General features: G+C 49.5%; 9 protein-coding genes across 9 annotated transcripts; 7 read left to right on the top strand and 2 right to left on the bottom strand.

Annotated features, from left to right (window-relative positions):
* Positions 1–498: 498 nt before the first annotated feature.
* On the top strand, positions 499–3,198 carry BKA67DRAFT_522700 (P-loop containing nucleoside triphosphate hydrolase protein; the record flags this gene model as incomplete). Its single annotated transcript, XM_046098401.1, has 3 exons — positions 499–846; positions 902–2,062; positions 2,116–3,198. The coding sequence occupies 3 exons, from the start codon at positions 499–501 to the stop codon at positions 3,196–3,198; spliced, it is 2,592 nt and encodes an 863-aa protein (XP_045954780.1).
* Positions 3,199–3,755: 557 nt separating this feature from the next.
* BKA67DRAFT_693634 (acid phosphatase precursor) lies at positions 3,756–5,046 on the bottom strand. The gene is made up of 2 exons (XM_046109253.1): positions 4,718–5,046; positions 3,756–4,665 (listed from the first exon to the last, which is right to left on the bottom strand). The coding sequence occupies exons 1-2, from the start codon at positions 4,860–4,862 to the stop codon at positions 3,851–3,853; spliced, it is 960 nt and encodes a 319-aa protein (XP_045954779.1). The 5' UTR covers positions 4,863–5,046; the 3' UTR covers positions 3,756–3,850.
* A 4,029-nt stretch (positions 5,047–9,075) lies between these two features.
* On the top strand, positions 9,076–10,919 carry BKA67DRAFT_574220 (uncharacterized protein). The gene is made up of 4 exons (XM_046103409.1): positions 9,076–9,499; positions 9,552–9,687; positions 9,741–10,413; positions 10,465–10,919. The coding sequence occupies exons 1-4, from the start codon at positions 9,476–9,478 to the stop codon at positions 10,796–10,798; spliced, it is 1,167 nt and encodes a 388-aa protein (XP_045954778.1). The 5' UTR covers positions 9,076–9,475; the 3' UTR covers positions 10,799–10,919.
* A 67-nt stretch (positions 10,920–10,986) lies between these two features.
* On the top strand, positions 10,987–12,516 carry BKA67DRAFT_358591 (uncharacterized protein). Its single transcript, XM_046096405.1, has one exon. The coding sequence runs from the start codon at positions 11,175–11,177 to the stop codon at positions 12,153–12,155; it is 981 nt and encodes a 326-aa protein (XP_045954777.1). The 5' UTR covers positions 10,987–11,174; the 3' UTR covers positions 12,156–12,516.
* Positions 12,479–14,200, top strand: BKA67DRAFT_358636 (histone-lysine N-methyltransferase). Its single transcript, XM_046096406.1, has 2 exons — positions 12,479–12,846; positions 12,985–14,200. Exons 1-2 carry the CDS (start codon positions 12,802–12,804, stop codon positions 13,954–13,956), a joined length of 1,017 nt encoding a protein of 338 aa, XP_045954776.1. The 5' UTR covers positions 12,479–12,801; the 3' UTR covers positions 13,957–14,200.
* Positions 14,201–14,576: 376 nt separating this feature from the next.
* BKA67DRAFT_522322 (uncharacterized protein) lies at positions 14,577–15,548 on the top strand (the record flags this gene model as incomplete). Its single annotated transcript, XM_046098363.1, has 1 exon — positions 14,577–15,548. A coding segment is annotated over one exon (972 nt), but the record flags the coding sequence as incomplete, so codon positions are not given.
* A 1,169-nt stretch (positions 15,549–16,717) lies between these two features.
* On the top strand, positions 16,718–18,942 carry BKA67DRAFT_358555 (uncharacterized protein). The gene is made up of 4 exons (XM_046096404.1): positions 16,718–17,653; positions 17,706–18,635; positions 18,687–18,819; positions 18,881–18,942. Exons 1-3 carry the CDS (start codon positions 16,971–16,973, stop codon positions 18,751–18,753), a joined length of 1,680 nt encoding a protein of 559 aa, XP_045954774.1. The 5' UTR covers positions 16,718–16,970; the 3' UTR covers positions 18,754–18,819; positions 18,881–18,942.
* Positions 18,943–21,788: 2,846 nt separating this feature from the next.
* On the top strand, positions 21,789–24,893 carry BKA67DRAFT_693629 (uncharacterized protein). Its single transcript, XM_046109252.1, has 3 exons — positions 21,789–22,851; positions 22,904–23,496; positions 23,566–24,893. The coding sequence occupies exons 1-3, from the start codon at positions 22,280–22,282 to the stop codon at positions 24,393–24,395; spliced, it is 1,995 nt and encodes a 664-aa protein (XP_045954773.1). The 5' UTR covers positions 21,789–22,279; the 3' UTR covers positions 24,396–24,893.
* Positions 24,464–25,303, bottom strand: BKA67DRAFT_648333 (uncharacterized protein; the record flags this gene model as incomplete). The annotated part of the gene is made up of 3 exons (XM_046105984.1): positions 24,464–24,809; positions 24,883–25,078; positions 25,160–25,303. The coding sequence occupies 3 exons, from the start codon at positions 25,301–25,303 to the stop codon at positions 24,682–24,684; spliced, it is 468 nt and encodes a 155-aa protein (XP_045954772.1). The 3' UTR covers positions 24,464–24,681.
* Positions 25,304–25,421: the final 118 nt, after the last annotated feature.

Genomic DNA, 25,421 nt, shown 5'->3' with positions numbered 1-25,421 from the left:
CAACTGGTCAGGAAAGACGTCGAGCTTCCTCGTGCCGCGGCCAGTATCTTGAAACTATGCATGCTTACATACTACTCAAAAGCGCTTCCCAAGACAACGTTGACGGGGCAGGCGGTGGCCCCGGCGCACGGAATCCATTCCATTGCTTGCCTTCAGTATGTATTGCAGGCAGTGGGCAGCGGGGAGAGACCCGCTAAAAAATGCTTATCGTTATCATCTCCACACTGTTTCTCGTACCTTGTTGCTGTTGACAACTCACGGGCGGTAAAGTCAACAGCGCTAGTGCTCATTCGGAACATTGACCTTGGCCGTGAATAATAATTTGGTGAAGCGCGTATCCGTACATGAACGGAGTCGAGCAGAGGAGAGTAGCACATGGCAGTTCCTGATACTCCATCCAGTTGCCCCAAACTGAACTCTTGCACGTAATCGTTGCTAATTGACTCCATATTGCTTCAAGAGACGTGGTACAGCATCGAAAAAAAAACCCCTCCAACAATGGACCCGCCACCCCCCAAGTCGCAGGCGAGCCTCTTCCAGGTCTATCTGCGACTGCGGCCAGCAACAACGGGTCTCGCAAATTCAGCAAATACGGAAAGGTGCTTGCTCGTCGAGGAACCCCAGAACTCCGATACCTTGACACATATTACACTGAACCCTCCGAACGACCGACGCCGTGCCATCGAAAAGTTCGCCTTCACACAAGTCTTCGAAGAAGACGCAACCCAGCTCGATCTTTTTCAGGGCACTGGAGTCTTGCCCTTAGTGCAGGGTACACTTGCGCCTTATGGAGGAGATGGTACAGATGGCCTCCTGGCTACTCTGGGAGTGACTGGCTCCGGTAAGGTACGTTACACCTCGAAAGAATGTTGTCGTGGTCTTGTGGCTGACGGCGTTGCAGACCCATACCATGCTGGGGTCGAAAACCCAGCGTGGTCTCACACAGCTGTCCTTGGATGTTATCTTCCGGTCGATTGAGCCGAACATCGTCGATTCAATCAAGCAGCCAACTCTCGAGGCGACCATCTCGGCTTCCGACGCATCTGAAGCAAGCATATATTCAGCACCAGCTTTCCTCGAGACTGTCTACAGCGACTTTGCGGGCCCTTCAAGGGCAGGATCAAGGGCGGGCACACCCATGGTGGTACGAGAAACCCCAAAGAAAGACTTTATTCGGCCCTCTCTGCGAGCGGCTTTCCCCGAACTGCCGGGCATGTTTCCAGAAAGTCCTGGTAGCGTGCGCCTTGTTCGCCAAGAGGATGAGATGTCTAACATCACTCAACTGTCCACGCCCCCAAGTGAGATGGACAAGAGCAAGTTGCTCGCTTCCCGGACGAACACGAATTCCAACAAGTCAAAGTTGGCATTGGGATCTCCGAGCAAAAACCACCATTACATGTCTCTTACTTCTGCTGCAATGTCCAAGAACGTGACCAAATCTAACAAATCTCCTGTGAAGGGTGACTATGCGCTCCCGCCGCCTACGCCCAAAGTGCGAATGACAAGGCCGTCTGCTATGCCACATAACCCCGACATCAACTCAATCCGGGCATCCTGCGACCCTTCAGCAGAGTACGCAATCCTCATCTCCATGTACGAGGTATACAATGATCGCATCTTCGATCTCTTGACACCACCAATCCGATCAAACGCGACGAAAGAATATCGCCGGCGGCCACTTCTGTTCAAGCCGACTGAACAATCACCCGACCGGAAGGTTGTGGCAGGACTGCGCAAAGTCATTTGTGGAAACCTGAAAGAGGCTCTCTTGGTATTGGAGGCAGGTCTACACGAGAGAAGGGTCGCCGGTACTGGAAGTAACAGTGTGTCGTCCCGAAGCCACGGCTTCTTCTGCGTCGAAATCAAGAAGCGCCGCAAAGGACGAACGAACGGAGCCTGGGGCGGCAGTACACTAAGTATTGTCGACTTGGCAGGAAGCGAGCGAGCACGAGATGCAAAGACCCACGGCGCAACTTTGGCTGAAGCAGGCAAGATCAACGAGAGTCTCATGTACCTCGGGCAGTGCTTGCAGATGCAGAGTGACATGGGCAACACCAGCAAGGTCAGTAGTCCCACGTCGTCCTATCCCCTCCAGAACAACATTGACAAGAACAGCCAAATCTCGTACCTTTCCGGCAATGCAAGTTGACCGAATTGTTGTTTTCCAACTCTTTCCCTTCAGCCTCTCTGGCTCAGTCTCAGCCAGTCCATCGTAAACCTCCCCAAAAGGCTGTAATGATCGTGACAGCAGACCCATTGGGCGACTACAATGCGACATCACAGATCTTGCGATACAGCGCCCTCGCTCGTGAGGTCACGGTCCCCCGGGTGCCGTCGATTACTCAGACTATCCTCAACAACCAACAGCCGTCATACCCTGACTTGCCCCAGTCCCGGTACAGTCCAAGCAGTAGTCCACCTTTGTCGTCTCCCATATCCCCTACGTCACACCACCACAAACCATTCTTCCATCCATCTTCGCCTACGAAAAATGGCAGTCGCATCTTCAGTCCCGCTTCGGACACGGAGCGCTCAACGATGGAGAATGCCGCTCTTGAAATCGCACGAATGGCCGAAGTCATCGATCAGCTTAACGATGAACTCGCCCGGGAGTCGGAAGCACGTATGACAGCGGAGGCACACCTTATGTCTATGGAAGACCGGCTCGTGGACCTCGAGCAAGACATTCGTGAAGAGTGCTATGCCGACTTTGAACAGCGCCTTGCCCTCGAAATGGCACGCATCAAGGTCAACATGGGGCTTGAGCAAGAGCGGAGCGAGGAGCACTGGGACAAGAAGGTCGAAGTTCTGGCTAGGGGTGTAGGAGTTACATTGACGGCGCCGAGCGACGGTGCGGAATCAGAGGATGAGGATAAAGAGAACGTCCTTATCGAGAACCTCGAGCAGGAGAACGAGAGACTCAGGAGAGAGTTGGCGGTTTTAAAGAGAGAGCTCGGCTCTAGAACGCCGAGCAGAAGAACACCACTGGGCGAAAGAGGTGACTTTGTGGGCGTCAAGAATGAAATGGCAGGTCTGGGCAACAAAATGGAGGAACTGAGGGTCGGTGACGTTAATGAACAAAGCAAGGGAAGTGGAAGGAAAACACAGCCCGGGAGCACGGGAAGTCCCACGAAGAAGGTCAGGAAGCTGACCGCAAAGAAGTGGGAGAACATTGACGCAGATGATGACTTGTTTTGAGGGAAAGGCGTTCATGGTATCTGCTCATGGTAAGAGCATGGCATCTGAGTATATGAAAGATAATGACTGGGTAATGATGATGGGAAGCAACAGGACACAATTGCTGTGGATATATGACGCGAGTATACCCTTGTTTTCACTGGTCGTTTCTTCACCTTCGATAACTCATGTTGATTGTATTAATGAATGGAGATTCGTTTGGCAGTTGGCCTCATTGACCTAGCTTCGGACAAGTGAGTTTCTACGAGATGTTTCCGGCTGTATAGAATTATCAAGGAAATGGAGGGAATGGCGCAGTCTCTCGATGTGTAGTCAGCAGTATGGTAATACCACCAAGCCTCCGCTGTGTGTAAGTGAACGAATCTCAAGTCGCGTTTTCTGGGAGTTTTGTCGGACTGTACTCTTCAGATATTGTAGTGCCCGTACCTTTGGCGAGTTTCTTCCCAGAAATGCGAACATGGTGAATCCCCGCTTCACCGCAGCGTGCGAAGCTCCATGGCATGTGAACTACTCGGACTTTACACAACAGTATGCATGGCACAGAAGTATTGTTATATGCTTGAATTATGATTATTGATTATAGGTTATAGGTACAGAACAGAAGCCTTGCTTTTCTGGCCCCAAAGCACGGACAGCAAAGGCAACTGCCAATTTAGTCCTCTGTCAGCGGCCTGAGTCTTTGCACAACAGCGGTGGTATTGCAGTTCTTGGGTGCGGAATAGTCAATCGTGTACAAGCTGAGGGACACCTTCCCGGCCTTGACCGTCGCTGTTTCACCGGGCAGAGAACAGTCACCGTTGATGCAAGTGTTGACGCCCGCAGCCTGAGGATTGACGTTGGCCCAGGTGAAAGTGCCAGCCGTGGTGGCTGCAATGGCGGCATCTGTCTCGGCGCCGCCCGTGAAGCGAGTCTGCACGATGTCCGTGGAGCTCCAGTTGGAATAGAGCTTGGGGTAGTTCACGTTGGCCCCGTATCCGAGCGGGAGGATAGGGCCGCCCTTGGGTGCGCTGGAAACGAAAGCATCCACGATCTCGCCGGAAAGTTGGGCGATCCATGTGTACTCGTTTGTCGTGTTGGTGATGGTCTTGTAGGAAGCAGCCGAGTTGGACGCGGAGAAAGCAATAGCCGGGATCGAGCGGGAGGTGGCTGCATAGGCGGAACCGGCGGTTCCGGACAGCGTCCATACAAAAGCGCCCAGGTTCGTGCCATAGTTCGGTCCCGTGACGACTAGATCTGGGACGCTGAAGTTGGCGAAGTTGGGCAGCACATAGTCGAGTGCGACGAAAGTGCATGCCGCGGGAGTTCCGTTGTAGTACCAGATATGGCTGTCCGTTGGATCGGACCCGACTGATGGGGCACCCGTTGGGATCAGGTCATACTGTGATGGCGAAGTGAGGTTAGGGTAGGTCGTGAAGTCGGTTCGGCCTCCCTGTCCGCTCTGCTGGAGCGCAGGCGCAACGATCCAGACTGGAGTACCTATTAGCCAATGCGCGGACAGTCGAGGGGCTTTTTGTCCTACCATTGTGTCCCTTTGCCTTCAACACCTTGTAGAACTCCCGAAGATTGGCACTTCCAAAACCGTCATCATTGTTCATCAAGATGTTCAAACCATTGGCAGAGCTCAGCAAGACGCTGGCCGCAGTACAGAGTGTAGAGACACGCATGGCTGATATGTGAACCTACGAACAGCAACTGATGAGCTTTGGGATTGTCTGTCTCCTTACAGGGCTGCGATCGAGGGTGAGAGGACAACGAGATTGCATCTTGACAGGTTGCCACGGCCACACTTCTTATACGATGGAAGGAAACTGACAGACTGGGTAGCGAGGCACGCGACAATGTCAAATCAGTATGCAGGAACAAGCAGTTGTATTGGTCCCGATAGATTGCTAGCACCGTATCTCCTTCCCTGTTGGGCAAGGCAGGGCTGGGCATGCAGTGCCCAGCCCGGGGAAGCTAGTGAGCTGATAAGTAGCACATGGGTAGAGTTACCGCTAAAGACTACAATGCCGGCGTCCGCCGGTGCTCCGTTACGATATGATTACTGCTACCTGAACCAGATCGCTGGGTCCAAAGTAACAGTGATGCGTAACAAACTTAACTATTCGTCTTGCTGCATGAGGCTCGGTAGGTAGCTGGTTGGACTGAGTCAGCAGGTTTAATTTTCTCCGGCTCTTACGTTCAAGCACTATCATAGGTGGCCAATTCATCTGGCAATTGCTCATGCTTGAAAGCCCACGACGCCCATTGTATCGTCCTTTTCTTTTTTCTTTTTATCTTCTTCAATTCTTTTTTCTCCGGCCAGTACACGCCAAACCCATCCACTGAAGAATGAAGAATATCATTTGGCCTATCTCTCGTCCAATACAGAGTTAGTTCCTAATGCTTGCAAGTTCTATGATTTAGAGCTCCTCATCTCTCAAGCGTCAGTCAACACTTGAGTCAAGGAGCGGATAATCGAGACGCTCCCGCGTTCGACTGAGGCGATGGCTGCAAGCATGACGCAAAGGCTACCGTCGATGAATTCATGCACCCAGGGCACAACATAAATCTTTGTCCTCACCCCGAGAGACATTTGTTTGGCCATGGGAATCAATGTACAGGAACTCAGGCATGACTGTGTAGCTTATCATGATAACCAGTCCAGGATACATTCGATTAATCATCTGAGACAAATCGTATATCAACGCATATGGAGGTTGCTTTTTCTAAACTCGCCAAATACTGGTTCTCACTGCTGTTTAGACGCCGGATCCAACACAGATTAGTCTAGTGAAATCGGGGGTACGCATAGTTTAATAAAAAGTACAACGTTTACTCGGGGCTGTTTGCTTTTTGGAATGTCCACAAGTACATCTATGAATGCATTTCAGAGTACAGCGTTGCGACGCGTTCCTTGCTGTGGCCCAGGTGTTAATCTGTCCTATGTCCAGCCCTATATTGCATTACCGTATCTGTATGAAAATACATTCTGGCGGCCTCAGTCTCCAACTTCATGGATTCGATTTATACAATACAGCCTTAAAAGCTATTAGATTACATAGGCCATATGGACTTAGAAGATAGTATTCTTAGACCACCGAATCCCAGACTCCTAACACCTCATGTGCTAGAATTGACAGCGTGGAACATTTTTCTTGTATAATAAGCACATGTGCGTTAGGCATACAGGTAATGCGAAGACTTGCTTCTCAGGAATCCACTAAAACGTGGCAAGAAAAGGCTATGCCGGTATTAGTCATGCAGTGAACAACGTGCCGCTTTCCTTTAGGTTTAAGTGGCAAGTCGTTGATCATAGAACAGTAATCACATTCATTGAAAACATCAATATGACGAGCTAGTACATTATCCAGAGATGTATAGCAACAATAGTTTCTCTTTAACATTTTAGGAAATACCACGAGTTCACACCCGTCTTAAGTAGTTGTATCGTTCTGATTTATCGCCCCCATGCTTTTGATCCCTAACCCCCCATACTTTCCACTCTCTTCGTATTCAGCCAATCCTCGTAGAACCTTAGCACCCTGTTGAAATATTTGTTAAAGTAAGTTTCGGTTTGGTTCCGTGACGGTGGCTGTTTGCATATTCTAGTATGTGCGTTTGCCTTTCCTTCTTTGACAAGCTTTCTGTCGCAATAATCAAGCAGAAAAGCCATCGGCAAGGCTGTCCAATTCTAAAGCCTCTTTCTTTGCGTGAAAATGCCGTTAAAGCGATCCGGATTCTGGAGGAGGGCTTCTTGGGTATATAATGTTTCCAGCTGGCCTTTGATAAAGTCCCAATGTTGAAACTTCTTCGGGAAAAGCCCGCAGAATAATTCCGTAAATTGGTCAATATTGTTGTATTCCCAATGTGTCTGGCCAGCTTCCTTTAAGATACACCCCGCTTTTTCAGACGTGGATAGCCCATTGGTTCTCCATGGACCAAGTTTGTGACTTTGGGCGTTAAGTCGGAAGAACGCATGGATGATGGCCGGTTGAAAGTAATTTTTTGAGCAACAATGGGTTATCCATCCAGAATAGACAGGGCTTTGGGTATGTTAGAGGAGATGTAGTGTTCATTTTATGTTTGAGATAGAGCGACAATGTGCACAATACCAGTTTGGACTTCTTTAACAGTAGCGAATATCATTTAAGCGTGATCTGACATGGTAGGGGTAAAATGAATATGGGAGGTTCACCCATCTCCGACCTATCCATAACTTTATTTATTCATTTTCTCCTCCACTACATTCTGTCTCAAATTGCCTCTAGCAAAAGAATAAGTTTCTTACCGGAACCTCTCGCCAATCACGCATTCGGAGAGCGCAATTCAACATAAATGCGCACAGCTGTCGAGAGCAGTTGCTCTGCTTCTATATAGAACACCAAGACCATTGCGGTCAAGGGATATTGCCTTCCGTCCATCGGCACGAGTTCTGACTGGATTCAGGTTCCACACCTTCTGGTGGCATTCGTTCCGGAGTTTGTATAATAGTAGAATCTGACTGATTTTAGGATTACCCTCAATAGACAGTTGAAGAATCGAGTGCTAGAATATGACATGTTACTGTCTTTTTCTCTATTGTTTTACTTGGTCATGCTTTCGATAGCAGCCGAGGCTCTGCCCCAATAGCAAGATGACACAGGCATCGGGCTTCATGAGTATATAGCCTGCTTTAGGGCCACTTCGTAAGAATGATCACATCGTGCGACATTTTCAACTTCCGGTTGCCTGTTGCTGTTGAGCGGACACATTTACCCCATCGCGCAAAAACAAATACTTGCTCCTATCCCGCCACCTTTGAAAATAAGGTTGGGTGATAGTGGGAGTGGCCTTCCTAGACGTCTGAGCGCACTAACCGAGGTTAGCGATCAGCGGATAGTCAGAACCAAGCCCTACGTCTCTTCCAAACACCTACGACCCAATGTGACATCAACCTGAAGCAATAGCTCTTGTTTCAATAGCGGCTATAGATGTCGAAGTAAACTGATCTGCGAGCGCATTGTTAACTTCATCGCACCCTTTCTCTCTGAATCATGCAGACCAGTCGATAGTACGATTTAGTAGTGGGGTTGAACCTGCGTTTAACATCAGGGCCCTGTTCAACTTCGGCAACCTTACCGACGCGGCGGAAGTAGCACCATCTCGAGACCATGTGTCCAACTCCAACGCAGATCATTAAGACGGGACGGACGAACGCATTATGCAGCTAACCTGAACTGGTCGTCCTTGAGGTCGTTCGCGACAACCATGCTCTTCTGGAGACGTTCACATCAGAAAGCGTCAGTATCAGCGACATGTGATGCAGAAGCATTTATCACCACTGAAATGGTTTAGAGGCCGAGTCACGCATATGTCAAAAAATGCCTGTTTGTCCCGTCACAACGTGGGACTACCGCATCAACGGCATTCCCACTAGACTAAGGTATGGACGCTTTCACTTGTCAACTCCGCATATAAGCCCCAACCACTACAAACTAACACCCATTTACTGCAATGACAACTCAAGCTTTAGCGAATGGTTTGCCGAGACGGAAGTAACGACTCTCTAATATAGTGTTTGCGCAAGTTTCTCATAATGTGAAAATCGTATCATCTTAGAGTGGGCGTTCATCGTCGTCATGTTATATCATCTCGAAGACTCCCAAGCACCTCCACAATCGGGATTATTGGGCGCCTGGAGTGTATACTTTGCAAATATGCCTGGTCCATGAGAACATCTCATTCGGGACAATGTTTCCCAGTCATTGCTCAACTGCTACGTCCACGGGTAGATCACCGCAGTGCCAAGAGCGAAGATGGAGACCCCACGGACTCCCAAGTGTCATTCAAAGTGTGTACGACTGAGTCGGCATCCGTAGTGTCCAAGCGCACGTGGCAGATCAATTCCCGGATCGTCTTGTTAGGAATGACATCCCTGAACAATAATCATCATACCGTCGATAGTGAGATACCTAAGCCTGTTACTGATCTACACATGGATGAACAGTACTCTGCAGATTTTAAGTTTTAGCCAATGCAGACACTTCGGTCGGACCGTTCACCACCCCGGTAGTTGAGCACTAATACCAATACTATACCAATACTAGACATCAAGCTGATAGTACGGCATGATCCAGCAGTAGATGCACATTTTGACTGAAACGAGATAAAATGCGGCCATCGCCACGTTCGACAACCATCCCCTAGTACTACTCGGATATCAGAAAAAAATCCAGAACGATTTTTCCGTTTGAGCAACTTTCTGTGGTTAGGTTTTGCACCATTTGGTTGTGCTCTTTCAGGGTTCCACGCAGCCATGGATCAGCTTCCGACTTGTGCAGTAAGCCGCGGAAACGTTGAACCATACAGAGAATTACACTAATATTCCAAAGCTGACATGTCTTGTATCTGCCATACAAGCTTCGTCTTGTAGCATGGCAGACACCAGCTGTCAGTGCACCAACCAGGAGCTCAATTCTCTCGTGGAAACGTGTGTGCTCAACCGTTGCACGCTACAAGAAGCTTTGTGTATGCCTCACCAGCCGTAGCTCCGAAACGTGGTGGTGTACTGACATTTGCAGTTACCAAGAATATCACCCAGACAATTTGTGGTGCTCCAATACGACACCAACCTGCAAACTATTTGGCCATCTCTGTCAGCTTGATGGGAATTGCAACTGTCCTTGTGCTCACGCGGCTGGCGTTCAAGAGGCTCTTCACTTCAAATGGCATCACTCTCGACGATTGGCTCATCCTCCTCACATGGCTGGCATGTATTCCTAGCAGCGTATCCAACCACTTGCTGCTGATGGGCAATGGTCTCGGAAGGGACATTTGGACGTTACCGACCGAGTCTCTGACGCATTTTGCCCTAGGCTTCTGGCTCATGGAGCCGTTCTACTTTTTCGAAGTTTCCGTTCTCAAACTTTCCATGATCGCATTTTATGCCAAAATCTTCCCAGGAAAGAACACACGCCAGCTTCTGCTATGGACGGCGGTGTTTGATGTTCTCTTCGGGGCGGCGTTTATCCTCGTCGTCTTCGGTCAATGCATACCACTTAACTTCTTTTGGACGCAATTCCAAGGAAAAGAAGGCAAGTGCATCAACATTGGTGCGGCGGCTTGGTCGAATGCGGCTGTCAGTGTAGCCCTAGATGTATGGCTGTTGGCCATACCCCTATATCAACTGCGGAAACTCCAGTTAAGCGTGTGGAAAAAGGTCGGGGTCGCACTGATGTTCTGCGTTGGATCTTTGTAAGTGCTGCACTGGTAATCAATAAGATATGTCTGGTCTAATATGTCTAGTGTTACGATCATCAGTGCAATCCGTTTTGCTGCGCTCATTCAAATGCAAAATTCAACAAACCTGACATGGGATTATTATCATGTGGTCATGTGGTCAACGGTTGAGGTTACCGTTGGCATCATGTGTACCTGCATGCCTACGATGCGCTTGGTATTGGTTCGGTGTGCGAGACATATTGGTGGCACAACCTCTCAAAACTATACTCATTTTAACCAAGATTCAAAATCGGGACCTGGCTCAACAGCAACCTGGAAATCAACCGAGGTAATGCTCATTGAGAATGTAGAGCGCGGGCAGATAGCTATACCTCAACCGACACATTTTAAGATGTAGACGAGGGATGCCATAGACATGAACCCAGATCTTTGCCAGTTGTATATATGCGTCTTCACTGTGAGCATGACCAACATGGAATGCTCCACAAAAGAAAAAAGAAAATGCTTCTTGAAAAAAACTCTAAAAGAAAAGGTTTTCTTCTTTTTTTCTCTTTGGTAATCGGCTAAACCCAATAACACAGCCACCATGGTACGAGAAAATTAGTTCGGTTGGGTCATGACTACAAATACAGGCAAGCCCAGAAGTTTTGGACTTTTTCTTGACGTGCATCGCCCATCCCAAATTCCAAACTTCTTCTATCATCGTTGAACTTGAATATCTTCTTGCGATCCGTGAACTTGAGCATTTTTTTCATAGACACCGATCAAGACAGATGAAGACTATGGCTCGCACACAGCTTGCAGGCCATATTGCATGGCTACCACGCATGAATACTCCGGGTATCGATCTAAGTCTCGACCCCGGATGTTATGATCATCCAGTCGTCATCCTATCACCGCGAGTGACGGTTGGCAAAGTTGTGATTCTCACCATGACATCGTTCGGTGATACCGACCTTGTGGAGAGACACAAACATGCACGAAAACGACGACCATATCTTCCGGTCTTTCCTGCTAGCCCTCACCCTGATAACGGCATTATCCTATACCTCGAGGACCTGTCTCTTCCTCTGCATAGGAATGGGTGGATTGACACGAGTGAACCACTTACTGTCAGATTCGACTCATTAATACCCTACAATGAACCCGAGGAAGACTTTACGCTCTCAAGAGCGTCATACCAGCAACTCATTGGATATTCCGGGTTCGGATCCTCCCTGGGAAAAATCTGTCAGGTCCCGTGGCGCTCACAAGCGTACAGTCCTCCGAAGGACCGTGGTCCCCTTGGTGCCGATAGCGGAAGCATATCCCCAAATACCTTATCGAGCTTCTATCAACAGAGCCGTAGAGTTTGGTCTGAACCTTTGGCTCCAAGACCTATACGCGATGGGCAAAACGAGCTTAAACGCAGGTCCTGGCCGCTTTCAAGACTCCGAAAACCTTGTGACGAGGAAATTGGCCAGGATGCAACAGCTCTCCCCAACCAGCCAGCCACCAACACTGGCCAGCAGTCATGGTCAATGTCGAGGCTTCGAGAACCTCGTGATGAGGAAGTCGAGCAGGCCGCAGCAACTCATCTCAACCGACCGCCCAGCACTGCGAGCAAATACTCCGGCTTGTCTCATGGGAAGGCTTGCCGGCAAGACTCTCCTGCATGCATACCGTTCCCGTTGGTGCCACGAGAGACGTGCTCCTCAACGGAACAAGTTGTGGAGTCTGTCTTGAGGGCTCTTTCTGTCTGTCGCATGACATAACATCTTCACATCTGCCAGTCGCAACGGTTGACACGGCGCCGCTTAGGCAACAAGGCTTCATGATCGAGTGTGCCACTGAAGCCGACAATGACGGGCTTCTGCAGCGCTGTCGAGGTGATGGGAAAAGGAACTCACAAAGTCTTGGCGGCAAACAATGTCAGGGGTGGAATTAGATGACAGAGAATAAAAGGCAGCGAACAAGGTTAAACACGAGATTCAACAACCTTGGTCGCGTAAATCATACCATATCATTGATTTGATATGTGTGTTTGTATTCACCATACAAAACAAGGCCCTGTACAAACTTGATCTCATTCCGTCTGGGTTCGGGGATGCGGCCGTTGCTTTGTGGTACAACTACTCGATACCCCACTGTGCAATTACTCAGTGCCTGGTGGTGAGCGGAGGCTGGGTGGCGGGGCTTCAATTAACGCGCCAGAACGCGTCTGGCCTCCAGCGACATTACGCAGCGACTGCAAGCACCGGCAGAAGTCCTGAACTTGCCGCCACATCGCAGCAAGCATAGCAACCAAACGGCCAATGCGTGTTGCAATGGCCTTGGGTTTCGCAAACTGTTCTTGGCCCCGGCGCTGAGCGCAAATTCACAATCATCGGAACAGAAACGGAAACAGAACCAGAATCAAACATGGAGGAATGGAGCAAGCGACATTTCTTCTTCCATGGCAAGAAGGTGAGCTAACACCTCTCGTCCCACCCTCTTATGCCATTTTGGGGGGTTTCGTTTTCGTTTTCGTTTTCAATTCCATTCCCTTGTGTTTTAATAGTAGTGATATGTATTACACAGCATACTTACAAACACAAAACTCAGGGCCATGATTCGGAAAAGAAAGACTGCCACTGGTGTCAGATTCGCTCCTTCAAACATCACAACGAATTCCCTGTCACCATCATCAACCACATTGACAACACTGTCCCCAGCTCGCATTTTCGTTTCACCGACCACTCCGTCTATCGCCGAGGCGTCGAACCTGCTAGAGATGAGTTCCGTAGCGGCTGCGACTGTGATCACGGTGAGCAATGCCAGTACGATACCTGCCACTGTCTGCAGGAGCTGGAGGACTCGGGCGACGATTCCGAAATGGAATACGGCACGCACGGCGACGCATCACCGAAAAAGGCCTACGCTTACCACACGCATGGCATCAAGAGAGGGCACTTGAGGTCAAAGGTTCTCGAATCCAGGGAGCCCATCTACGAGTGCCACGACGGATGCGCCTGCGGCCCAGACTGCCCAAATCGTGTGGTGGAAAGGGGCAGGAGAATCCCCCTTCAGATTTTCAGGACCCCCAATAGAGGCTGGGGTGTCAGAAGCACGGTGGACCTCAAGAAGGGCCAGTTCGTTGACACGTACATGGGGGAGGTCATCACGCCGGAAGAGGCAGACCGCAGAAGGGCCCTATCAGACATCGCGTCGCGGAAAGACGTATATCTGTTCGCCCTCGACAAGTTCTCGGATCCCGAGTCCCCAGACGAGAGGCTCAGAGGCCCGCCCCTGGAAGTCGACGGGGAATTCATGTCCGGCCCCTCCCGGTTCATAAACCATTCCTGCGACCCGAACCTGCGCATTTTTGCCAGAGTTGGGGACCACGCAGACAAGCACCTTCACGACCTGGCATTCTTTGCGATTCGGGACATCCCGAAAGGTGACGAGCTCACGTTCGACTACGTGGATGGAGTCAAGGACGACGACATGGTCAATGATGCTCTCGACCCGGCCAAGAAAAAAGACATGGCAATTTGCCTTTGCGGGACCGCGAAATGCCGTGGGTTTCTGTGGTGAAGTGATGTGTCTCCAAGTCTGCAGAGCTCATCATGCGGCAGACAAATGTACAAGAAAGATTGCAAGGATCAAGGAAGAACAGCCGGCGAAGGAAAAGGAAGATAAAAACTAGAAATCGAATTTTAGTCGTATGAAATTGCTCGTGGTATCTATCGGCAAGTCGTGATGAGCTGTAACCCGACGGCATTCTGATTCTATTTCGGTGCTCCCGACCCCCTTGCCCCTATTGCATTACATACATAGCATGCAGACTAACCTTGGGGTTAGTTTACCGTAGTCAGCCTCGGAAGCGGGGGCCGCCAAGACGAAAGAGATCAGATCAAGAAGCTACCAATGTTAGTCTAGTCTAACCTTTTGATGAGCCTCAACTTCGCGAAATCAATAGCTAACCTCTTTCTTTCTCACTTTCCTTCTTTCGCTCCCTGGCACTAGGAAACTCACTTCAAGTGGTTCTCACTGGCTTTGTTCAGTCGGTCTGACAGGGTGAAATATCTTAGTTGCCTCTTCCATGTGTACCATGTATCACACCAGCTCTTAGGCCTGGTCTTACAATGGTAAGTTGCTGACTGACCGCCCACCATCTCGTCCTACTAGCATCAGCTGAACTTGTCGTCTCTTCTCAGGGTTGCTGTTTCTCTCAACCTGCCGGGCCCAACGCGCCTTATCCCGGCGGCGCCCCTGGTGGATCCTCCCGCGCCATCAACTCACCTCGACTACAACCTGCACCGGCCGAACAGGGCAGCTCGAGGCAGCCCGATGTCGCTCAAACCACACGACCCCCCGCCCAGACATCCTCCTCCGATTCATCCAGGCGCCGCAGGGAGCAGCGGCCCCTCGATCAGCACATAGACAAGCCGCTGAGGTGGCACGTCTGGCAGTCCAAAAACAGGACATGGACAAGAGCCCAGCTCGACAAAGAGAGGGAAGACTTCTTCGACACACGAGTCACCGGGAGGGCCGAGGTATGGCAGATTGTACACGCTGCCCTCCGGGAACTATGGGAAGCCGATCTGGCCAGGACAGCAAAGAGCCCCGATCCGACCGCTCGAGAGCAAGCCTCCGATGACGATCCCGCCCTGGGTACTGCTCAGGGAATGCTCAGGGCTGCCGAGGTCACCCTGCCGACCGGTGACTTGGCCAACGGCGTCTATGACTCTCTCGGCCAGTATTATGCGTTGCCAGAGTGGATCGTCATAGATCCCATCAACATTACGCTCACTGGCAGTCCGGAGCCCGAGCTAGATCGCAAGGTCGAGAAAGCCAGCGGCGAGGAATCTACCGAAGATATCGATGAAGCCGAGGCAGCGCGTCGGCGAGAGGAAAAGGGCAAGGCCGTCGCCGAACCGAAATCCGTCACCATGGTACGGATACGAATCAGTGAGACTGCCCGCGATATCCTCGTCCGTGTCTCCCCCGAGGAGAGTGTACGGGGCGTCGCGCAAAGGGCTCTGCAGCAGTCAGGTCTAGATCCTAGTTCCAGGCGAATTCGTCTCGTCTATCTCGGAAAGACGCTGAAGGAGGATGCCTCTCTTGCGGCACAAGGTCATCACAAAGACCATGTTATCAATGCCTTCATCAACACGATCAGATAGGCGCGACGTGAAATCTTTGCCCTCTGTTTCTTCAAACTGTTCTTTGGATTACAACCAGCTCACCAGATTGCATCGGCTCGACTTATACCCTATTCCAAGAGACCTCAGGTGGCAAGCTTGGATTTATGGAGTTCACGGGTGTTGGAGTTGTTGCGCCATTTGATGTCATTACAGAATGGCCGTACCATATATCGTGGCACTTGCAATTTTTATCATGCGATTAGACTAATTTGCCATTATAGGGCTTGATTAATAAGTTAATTACTGGCTATGCTATATTCCGTTTCCGCATATGAAAAAAAAAAAAAAACATGACAATGCGCACAAACAAGCATCACCGCATTGCTACTTAACCTTGCTTCGAAGGAACAGATTCGCTTGGTCAGATCAACCATCTGATGGACCTACCTTACCTTCTGGCTACTTCGCGACGGGACGCCATTGTACTCCGAACATACGCATGTCCTTGTTCAGCTCTGACTCTAGACGTAACACCGCAGTAGGGATACATAAGCGCGCTGGAGGATTACGATTGGTTCCAGAACATCCCCCCCCCCCCCCCCCCCACCAAGAAAAAAAAAAGGGGGAAAAGGCTATGCCATGTCAGCAAGAGGGAGCCCAGCTAGAGATCCTAACCGAGCAGCCACAAGGTCCAAACGGAAAGAAATAATCAATAAAGACGAGATGGCGGACAACTAGTTCAAGGTGGAACTGAAAACAAGATACGGCTCGGTGCGGCAGACTTCAGGTCCACAGTTCAAGTGACGACGCCACCGGATGAAGTTGTGGAATTGGGATTCTTAGTTAATATGTAGCAAGGTGGGACGCTCCTACTCTCCTCATGGTAAATACGCTGACGACTGCGCAGACCCTTGTCTACTGCTTAGTTGATCCTTTTATATACCGCTACATGGTCTACCACCTGTTCCTTCACACTTATTTCACGATTTTCCGCCCCCAATTTGCCTGATCCTTCGACCACACCCCCCCTGCAGTCAACTCAGCGCTCGGTAGCAATAGTCCGCTTAGATTTTGTTGGCCAGGACAGGAGACATATGTCCCTTCTGCAGAGTTACCATCTGCACATGATGAAAACATAAGTGAGCTGACCATCGCCTTCAATCAGCTATCTGCACGCTTAAACCGAGTACAGATCCGTAAGTGCAAATATATGATCCGTGCTAAATGGCCCCTGTCAAGATTTCAAGATGCGATTCTGACTAAATTCTGCTTTAAGTTACTTTAGGTCTAGCCGATTGTGGGCATGGTCAGATCATCTGTGCTCTCGCACATTGTAGACCCTAGAAGAAAGAGTGTGAGAGAGACAGTTCTTTCACTGAACGCGAGACACAATACTCCCGTTGTTGGCCCTGCTTTTCGTGATAGAACGCTACGTGGTTTTTCCGCGTCAAATATTGGCGCATGATGAGTAGCAGCGCTAACCACAGGGTAAAAGCCTTGGCACGGCGGAACGCTCGACGATCCGGACCGTTAGGTCCTCTGCGAATGGTTGGGCAACGCGAGCGCCATGCAGGACACTTCAATCCCTTTGCCATCTATCGTTGGGATGCGCCTCGAAGGGCCGTGGAATCAAACCCAGATCTGGAAGCTGGTCGGAGAGCAGGCGAGGCAGACTCACCCCTGGAAATCGACTGGACTGACTTGCCTCCGTTGCAGCAGGCAAGCTCAGCGCCGGCTGAGCTGGAGACAAGGGCTTCTCATGGAGGAACTGGGGACCGGCGGCGCATCTCGTTCAACGACAGGAGTCACTCGGCTGCGGTTCTCAACAATCTGACGGTTCGCAACCGAAAGCCCGCAAGTATAGAACGCGGCTCTGCAATTGAGTCCTTTCTCTATAAGAGACCCACTCGCTTCACAGTCACGAATCAGGTCCTAAGGACGTTCTTCAGCTCTTGGGTCAACGTATTGCTACCATGTGTGCCAGCCGGTATAATACTACATGCGAAACTAGGGGATTCCGTAGCAACCTTCATCATCAACTTCATCGCAATCTTTCCATTGAGTTTCATGTGCGAGATGGCACTAGACGAGATCAGTCTGAGGGTTGGTGATTTGATAATGGGTCTCCTCTACGTAAGCACAAGGTAGTCGGTCCAGATCTTCCACTTCAATTCACAAACATTTACATCTTGGCAGTAACTTCGTCCAGCTGGTTGGATCTATAATCTTAATACAGGCACGAGAAACTGTGCTTCTTCAGACATCATTGGTCGGAAGTCTCCTTGCGAACCTGCTGCTGATTCTGGGGCTGAGTATCTATGCAGGCAGTCACCAGCGAGAACATCAGTACTTCAATTTGGGGGTGGCACACACGAGCGCAAACCTTCTTTCGTTGGCAGCAACCAGCTTGCTTATACCGACGGCATCAAAACTTCTCGATCAGATGGCGCCTGATAAGATACCCAAGCAATCACGTGGTGCCTCTTTCATACTGATATGGGTATATGCTTGCTATATGTACTATCAATTCAGATCGCACACGGCGACCTTTAGGGAGGAGACACAGAAATCAGAGAAATGGGCGCAAAGGACCAGAGAACGAGGCATTGCTGCAGCGATACAGACTGGGACAGTGATCGCCACGGCTCCTATAGCGCATGCCATGTTGCGTGACGAGGATATCGTGAGGCATACCGTTGGTGAGTCAGAAGACGACACGTCCACTACGAGAACACCGAACCTCCATCTAGGAGTGGCAGTCGCGACATTCATCATTTCTGCGGGCCTTTCAGCCCTCTGCGTTGATTATACCGTCAATAGCATCAACGCGCTGAGTACTGGTGCCAAACTATCGCAGACTTTTATTGGCCTCGTTCTGCTGCCAATTCCAAATTGTGATCTTGCGCCAATATCACATGCCATCGAGGATAGACTGGATAACGCCATGAACTTTACGATCGGGAAATGCTTACAGACAGCTCTATTCATCACACCGCTAGTAGTGCTAATAGCTTGGGGCATGGGAGTAGATGGCATGACTTTGGTATTCGACGGCTTCGAAGTCGTCAGTCTCTTCGCCGCGATTCTTTTGCTCAATTTCCTTCTGATAGAAGGAAAAGTCAGTTGGTACAAAATAGATATACCCCCAATGCTTCTTTTCACGCTAACCTTGTATAGGATTCAAGGCATGCTATTGCTTAGCGATTGGGGTTTAGTAGCTATTGCTGCCTTCTTCAGTGAATAGTCTTCTCGCTCATCAAGTCGACCGAAACGCTGGCATTCGGCCGAGAAGGTAGGATCTGCTTCAGGGGTATTACCTACTGTTGTTCTGAGTACAGAGCCAAACACTTATAGATACGACCGACAACTAGGACCGATGAAGACCGTGGGAAAGCCATGACGATCTCGTCAAAGGTGCCTCATTATGGTTAACTTGGGAACAACTCAACGTTAATTGCGATAAGCTGCATGCAGCAAGAAGAATGCACCTGTGCCTCAAGTTGTCCTTCCATTTCACGCATGGGCTTTAGAGTCATGATGTCTTTCACCATGCGCAGAACATGGTTATTTTTGGAATGTTCTCGCCCTCTCGGATAAGACTCGCCAGACGATGCCCAAGACACGCTATGATAATGGACTCTTTCCACTGCCAACGAAGATGGGAACTTCGAGGGGAACAGCTATCTTTACATGAGCCCTGGACAGATATGTCGTGTCAGGATCGAAGGCACCTTCAAGTTTTGCACGGTGCCATTGCTTTTGGCCATCATGTGCAGCAATTGTGCCTTGGACGGTTGCCGAAGACCTGTCGATTGAAGGTCGGCGGCCTACGAGACTAGCTTCGCGGAGAGCTGCAATAGGTGGAAGAGTGTCGCGATAGTCACTCTGATGTTGAAAGATGATATGAAGAATGGCTTATGAAAATGGTCGGCTACTTTGCGTACTTGTGGTCTTCTATCGGACAAGATATTGGAAGACAATGCGCGGGGCCGCTTGCAAAGCTCTTGTTTTGCAGATGCCAAGTCCGATCCTCGATGTGGAAAAGTTGACATAAACAGACAGAAATTCTGAGAAGCGATCAACAAATTATCTTCCGTCTGAGCGCTTGCCTAACATCAAAACTTTGAGAAACGTATCTAGCCCATTTAATCCAGTCCATATTTTTCATGATTGCGATGTCCTCCAAGCACGACCTAGAGTCGACATTCCGAGTCAGAAAACGCAGATGATCTATACAAGAGAGTAGTTATTGTTGAATTATCCGGCGTCTAATTCATATCATACCACATTTATTGTCGATTCATGTTTTAAGTACATGATACGTTCTTGCACAGAATTGGGGGTAGGCACCTATTTATATGTTTGCGAAGTTGTAAAGTAGAGTGACGTCGTGGTAAAGACTAGGCTTGGTTTTTGCTTTCAATATCCTTCAGCTTCCAGAAGCCTCTTGACTGGTAATACAATTTAGTGTTTAGAATGTATTGATTTTATTTAAAACTTTTAGTAGCTTGAAAATTAGCAATGGAGTTTAGTGTTGACTCTGTCAAACTAATAAGAAAAGTCAGTAGCTACTTTCCTAATAAGACTCGTGACAAGCAGCAAAATACTTGCTGGAATTCAAAGGGTTGAGTGCTCAAAGCACCGGCGCAGTACAAGCCCTATGACTTTTTGAAAACAGAGGAACAACTTTTACGACGTCGAACAGGTAGCTTGTACGAACATGGCGTATGACTCTTGTTATACCGGTGGTACAGTAACGTTTCCGAATTGACGGACTCTGGTTGATAACACCACTTCGAACTACGCTATGAAAAGGTTATGTTTTGGCCCCCAGCGGCGTTGTGGTGAGTTTATGGGCACGTAAATGGGTGGTAGCCTTGGTCATGACCACCGTTATTGCATATTGGCGGGTGATGCTCCTTTGAGCCAGGCGCCTTGCTTCCCTTGTCTTTGAATCCCTCTGCACCTCAAAAGGCCTACCAAAAATACAGAAGTCCTCGCTTTCACGCCTACTATGTTAGTCTGGCCGTTCATCACACCGTTCGACGATCCATGGAATGTCTTCCTTGTTATCTATAATCAAGATGTCAAACAGGCCAAACAATATTTGTCAGAATGAAAGGAATGTAAGTCACATTAACCCTTCCACAACCCATGGCACCCATCCCCCCAAGGTAGTCAGCGGAGAGCAGCGTTTATTCATCATGCTCGTACAAAGCCTTCATCACGGCTTAGCCTTAGACTCGAAGACCATCCTTGGTTGATAGAGCCTGTCATCTTGGGCCGGAAGCATTACTTCACGGGAATGTAGAAAGAACTTTGGAGCAAAGACACCATGAATTGAGTGAAGCGAGTGGTGTAATGCGTCCCTGATGACGAACCATGGGAGATGTTCCAAAGCCACGACTGCTTTTATATCTATCTATCTATATTTCCTCAAAATGGTAATGCAATATGGTAATAAATGCTTCATAAAGGTAAGGCAAAGACTGCAATATACGACAACAATATCAATAGAATATTCCCGGGTGAGACAGGTGAATCGCGCACTACTCGTCCTCAATCTCTTCAATCTCGCCACAAATTTCTTCCATATCAAATCTTGCAACACACACCCCCTCTGTACATGATGGGCGCCACTAAATTATGTTGTGCTTCGTTGAATGATGGTTAGCTGAGCAAGCTAATAAGTTAAAAATTCACGAAGTCGCGTAAACTCGAATCATGCACTGGTCTCCGTGTGATAACCCATTATGTCCTAAAATACATGTGGCAACGAATATATACCCTGAGATTACCATCGTTCTATTGACGGTGGGCCCACTGTTTTTGAATGTCACAATACACTGCTAGCTTTTCAGAGAAGGAGTATACAGGATCTAGTGGCATTTGAGGTCATTACATTTTTGTTGGTCGAAGTCTGCTGGGAATCAACTGTAGCCTTCATGAATTTTTGCATGCGCCATTTGTTGGGTAACCACAATAGCGCCATAATTAGCGCAACAGCCATCCTTTGTTACCTATATTGATGAGATCCCCTATTACAGAGGGCAAGGAAACACAAGAACCAGGGATGAAATCCACGTTAGATCTTAGTCCAGGGTCTTTCCGATCAGCAATCTCGCATTGGAAGTGAAGATGTAGCAATATACCTGTACCTATACTATTAGCTATACAGTTTAGAACGACACTGCTACACAGTCTGACGCACTGTGTTGCGCGACCGGTTGCAACGGCAAGTCAACGAGAAGCTGGCTTTCACTATCTCCATGGTACGGTACAGCACTTGATAGGTGGTTACGCTGACATTATGGAGCCGATGAAATTGAAAAGCTCCGGAAATTATGGTCATGTTTGTTACAATTTTCCGTCCCATGCAATACCCCTGACTTCTCCACGTTTCTCTGTTGTGAAACACTAGACCAGCCCTTTGACTTGAGTACAACCTCCTGGCGGCCGTGGTCCTGGTACCAAACACTCTAATTCTAATTTGACCACCCATGCATCACGAGAAATAAGCTCATCATGAATCCAGATCACTATAAACCAGACCCAGGCTGGCAGCCTAGTGTTCTAGACCTACTAGGGCGCTACTCGCCAAAGGCATATCCGGATCCCGCACCACTGTCTTATAAATAAATTTAACCATAAGGTGTCGCTGACATGTAGATCTTTCGCTTTTGGATAATCATCCGTCTTTCTTTTCGCTCTTCATTCTCATTCGTCATATTCTTGTGCGGGTCATAAGATCCGACGTCCTTTCCTTCAACATGAACTTCCGTTCGCTTACCGCACTGTCGTGCGCATTCGCAACCACGCTCGCCCAGGGCCTTAGTGAGAGCTCCCTCACCAAATATGAGAATTCTTTGACTCTGGATCACTCTTTCGGACCCGTCAAGGAGGCTTACTGGACTGGCTTCCCCCACCATCGCCGCACTCCCTTCGCCGTTTCTCCCGATGGCAAGTCGGCATACTTGGCATACCTCGATTCGAGTGAGACCGATGTCCATGTTCAACAAGTTGACCCCTCAACGTTCATCGCCGTCGGAACTACCGTTACCGTCACTGGTGGAAAGGAGGCAGGAGGTCTCGTTGCCCATGATGATGGATTTGCTCTGTTGACCAACGAGGCTCTGCCTTCCGGCACGGCAAACGCCCCCGCCGACAGCACTCCTGTTCCCGTCCTATATCGCTACACCAGCGGAGAACAAACATGGAAGACATTCCTTGGTGGTCCTGGCGTCGATGCTGACTTCGGTCTCGCCGCCTCCCCTGACTTGAACGGTGACTTAGTCTACTCGGAAGCTGCTGGCATGTATGGTGCTTACTTCGTTGTTACTGAGTCAGTACTCTCTTGATTAAATTTCGACTGCACTACTGACCAACATGTGCAGCTATACTGGCGATGCTTCAGGCCATTATGGCGACAGTATCAAATACATCAAGGACGACGGCACGCTGACAACTATCTCCGGGGCATCAAGCTCTTGGGGCTGCTCCCACAACACCGGTATTGCGTTCGAAGCCGCCGATGCTGCGCCCTTTGCTAGCGTCTGCGCTGAAGACCAAGGTGATATCTGGCTTAACACTGCTACACAGAGCATGAGTGGTGTGAAGGTCTCCAATGAGAACACCACCAATGGCGCGAGTGGAGAGTCCTTTGGCGGTATGAGCGGCTCTTACAGTGGATTGGCTCGACTCATCGACAGTGATGCTTATGTCCTTGCTTGGGTCTCGCGTGGTGCTATTGACATCACTGAGAACACCTGGTTGGGTGGCGGCAACACTCAGTGCTCAAACCGTACCAACGGCCGCAACGTCGCCATCGCTCAATTCAGTGACAAGAACACTCTCGTTGGTGATGTGGCCACATCCACCATTGGCGCCACCGATGGTGACTCGCAGATCAACTGGATCACTTCGGGTACTTCCGACTGTTCCAACGCCCACGTTGCTGCTTTCGACAGCAAGAGCGCCCTCGTTACTTGTAAGTTTGGAGATTTTAAGACGTAAAACATTTTTGTTCTATAAAAGTGTTTGCTAACCATTTTCTAAGGGGAGGAGATTGAGAACCCCGACTGTCAGTTCATCGCCATGGGCTGCAAGGGCACTTTTACCGGCTCTCGCTTCCAGCTCGTTACCGACGGTGCCAAGGTTGGTGAGCCTCTCGTCGAGACTGATACCTACGTCGCTGGTGACATGGTCACTCTGTCCGACGGCAGAATCTGCTGGCCCTATGTCTCCATGACATGGGATCTCTCCGAGGCAGTTGCGTACGGAGGCTCGTCCGCCAGCACCACCTCTATGTCTTTTGCTTGCGCAAGTATCGGTGCCTCCAGTGGCAACACCACTTCCTCAGCAACCTCCAGCGCTGCTGTTGCTTCCTCGACTGTAGCCACAGAGGCTGTTACCAGCCCTTCGGCTGTTGCCTCTACCCTCATCACCTCAATCCGATCGTCTTCGGCCACCGCCGCCGCTACTACTGAGGCCGAAGCTGAGGTTACGGTTCCAGTCACCGCTACGGTCGTCCCTGTTGAATCCAGCTTCCAGGTCTCTAGCACCACCGCCGCTTCCGAGACTGAGGTCGTTGTTGCTCCTGTCGAGTCTGCCACCGAGGTGGTATCCAGCGCCTCGGTACCAGTCCAGACGGCGAGTGACGCAGCCCCGACTGCTTCGGCACCCGTAAAGTCTGCAACTGAGGTCGTCCCCAGTGCATACCCATCCAACGCTTCCAGTGGCTTCTCCTTCCCCACCGGATCTCGATCTTCACACTCCCAGGGCGCATGGCCCAGTGCTAGTGCATACCCAGGATTCGGTGGACACCGTGGTGGATCCGGAAACCAAGGCCAAAAGAGCTCGTGCGGTTCGCAGAAGCGTCAGGCTTAGACGACTCTACTGTGTCCGTCGAGGCAAAACATCACTGGCTCATAGGTGCCATTAGATTCTTGTACATACTTTCGATATCTGAAGTGTATTTCTTCTGTTCGAGCTTTCAATATGCAAAATTGAGCACGCGGTTTCATTGCTAATGATCTATGAGTTACAAATGAGCATCGGAGCGTGAGCCGTGCCCAAGTGAATATCGCCAGTTAAGCTCGTCTGACAATGTCCTGTTGGTTTCCTTTATTCACTTAGGCAAACCAACTCGTTAGAGTATATCTTGTGCTCTGCATCACTCAGTTCTATGACTATCAATTGTATGGCCAGTAGCGGATCTAATTCTAAAGGAGACATGCGTTTGATCGTAGTCTAAATGTGTTGGGAAAGAAAACCACGGAGAACCACGATATGAAGCAGGAACTATTTGATGTTAAAGATAAATTTGTCTACAAAGAACAATGCAATACTTTAGGCATGGTCCTAGTAAATCTACCATGTGGCAAGATACAAAACAATGGATTACGCCGCTCCGCCGACAATCCAGCACTTCCCGCGTTCCACTCCAGAATATCCTCTTCAACATCGCTTGTGTAACCTGTGAGCCCACATAGCTCTATTAAGCGCGAGGTGACCATAAATGCCCGTTCTAGGTTCAATTGGAAGATGACGGCATCGGCCACCAGCCAATGCTGTACGTATTTGTTCAAGATTGCCGTTTGATGGCCGTTACAAACGCAATGGTCTCGGTCATGCTCGATGAGTGGACTTACTGGTAGGCCTATCTGGTTGAGTTCGATTGAACAGCCACCTAGAAGTGCGACGATCGGGAGTGTGTTCTTGTGGGAGAACTTCTTGTAGTGTAACCTCCTTTTAACTGTCATGCGCTTAGTGACCCTGCTCCGTAATTGTTTCATCGTGATTGCTTGTGTATGTAGCTAACATAGTGCTTATCGGTGGTGCTACAAGCAGCAGGAATCGAGCCGTATGGAGAGCGGCGACTTTATACCTTGTATCGGGGTTTAAGAAGCAAAA

Source organism: Truncatella angustata (genome assembly GCF_020726525.1).
Source record: "Truncatella angustata strain MPI-SDFR-AT-0073 chromosome Unknown BKA67scaffold_7, whole genome shotgun sequence".
NCBI classification, from domain to species: Eukaryota; Fungi; Ascomycota; class Sordariomycetes; order Amphisphaeriales; family Sporocadaceae; genus Truncatella; species Truncatella angustata.
Note: the sequence above shows the minus strand (reverse complement) of the source record. Positions and strands in the feature narration are given on the sequence as shown.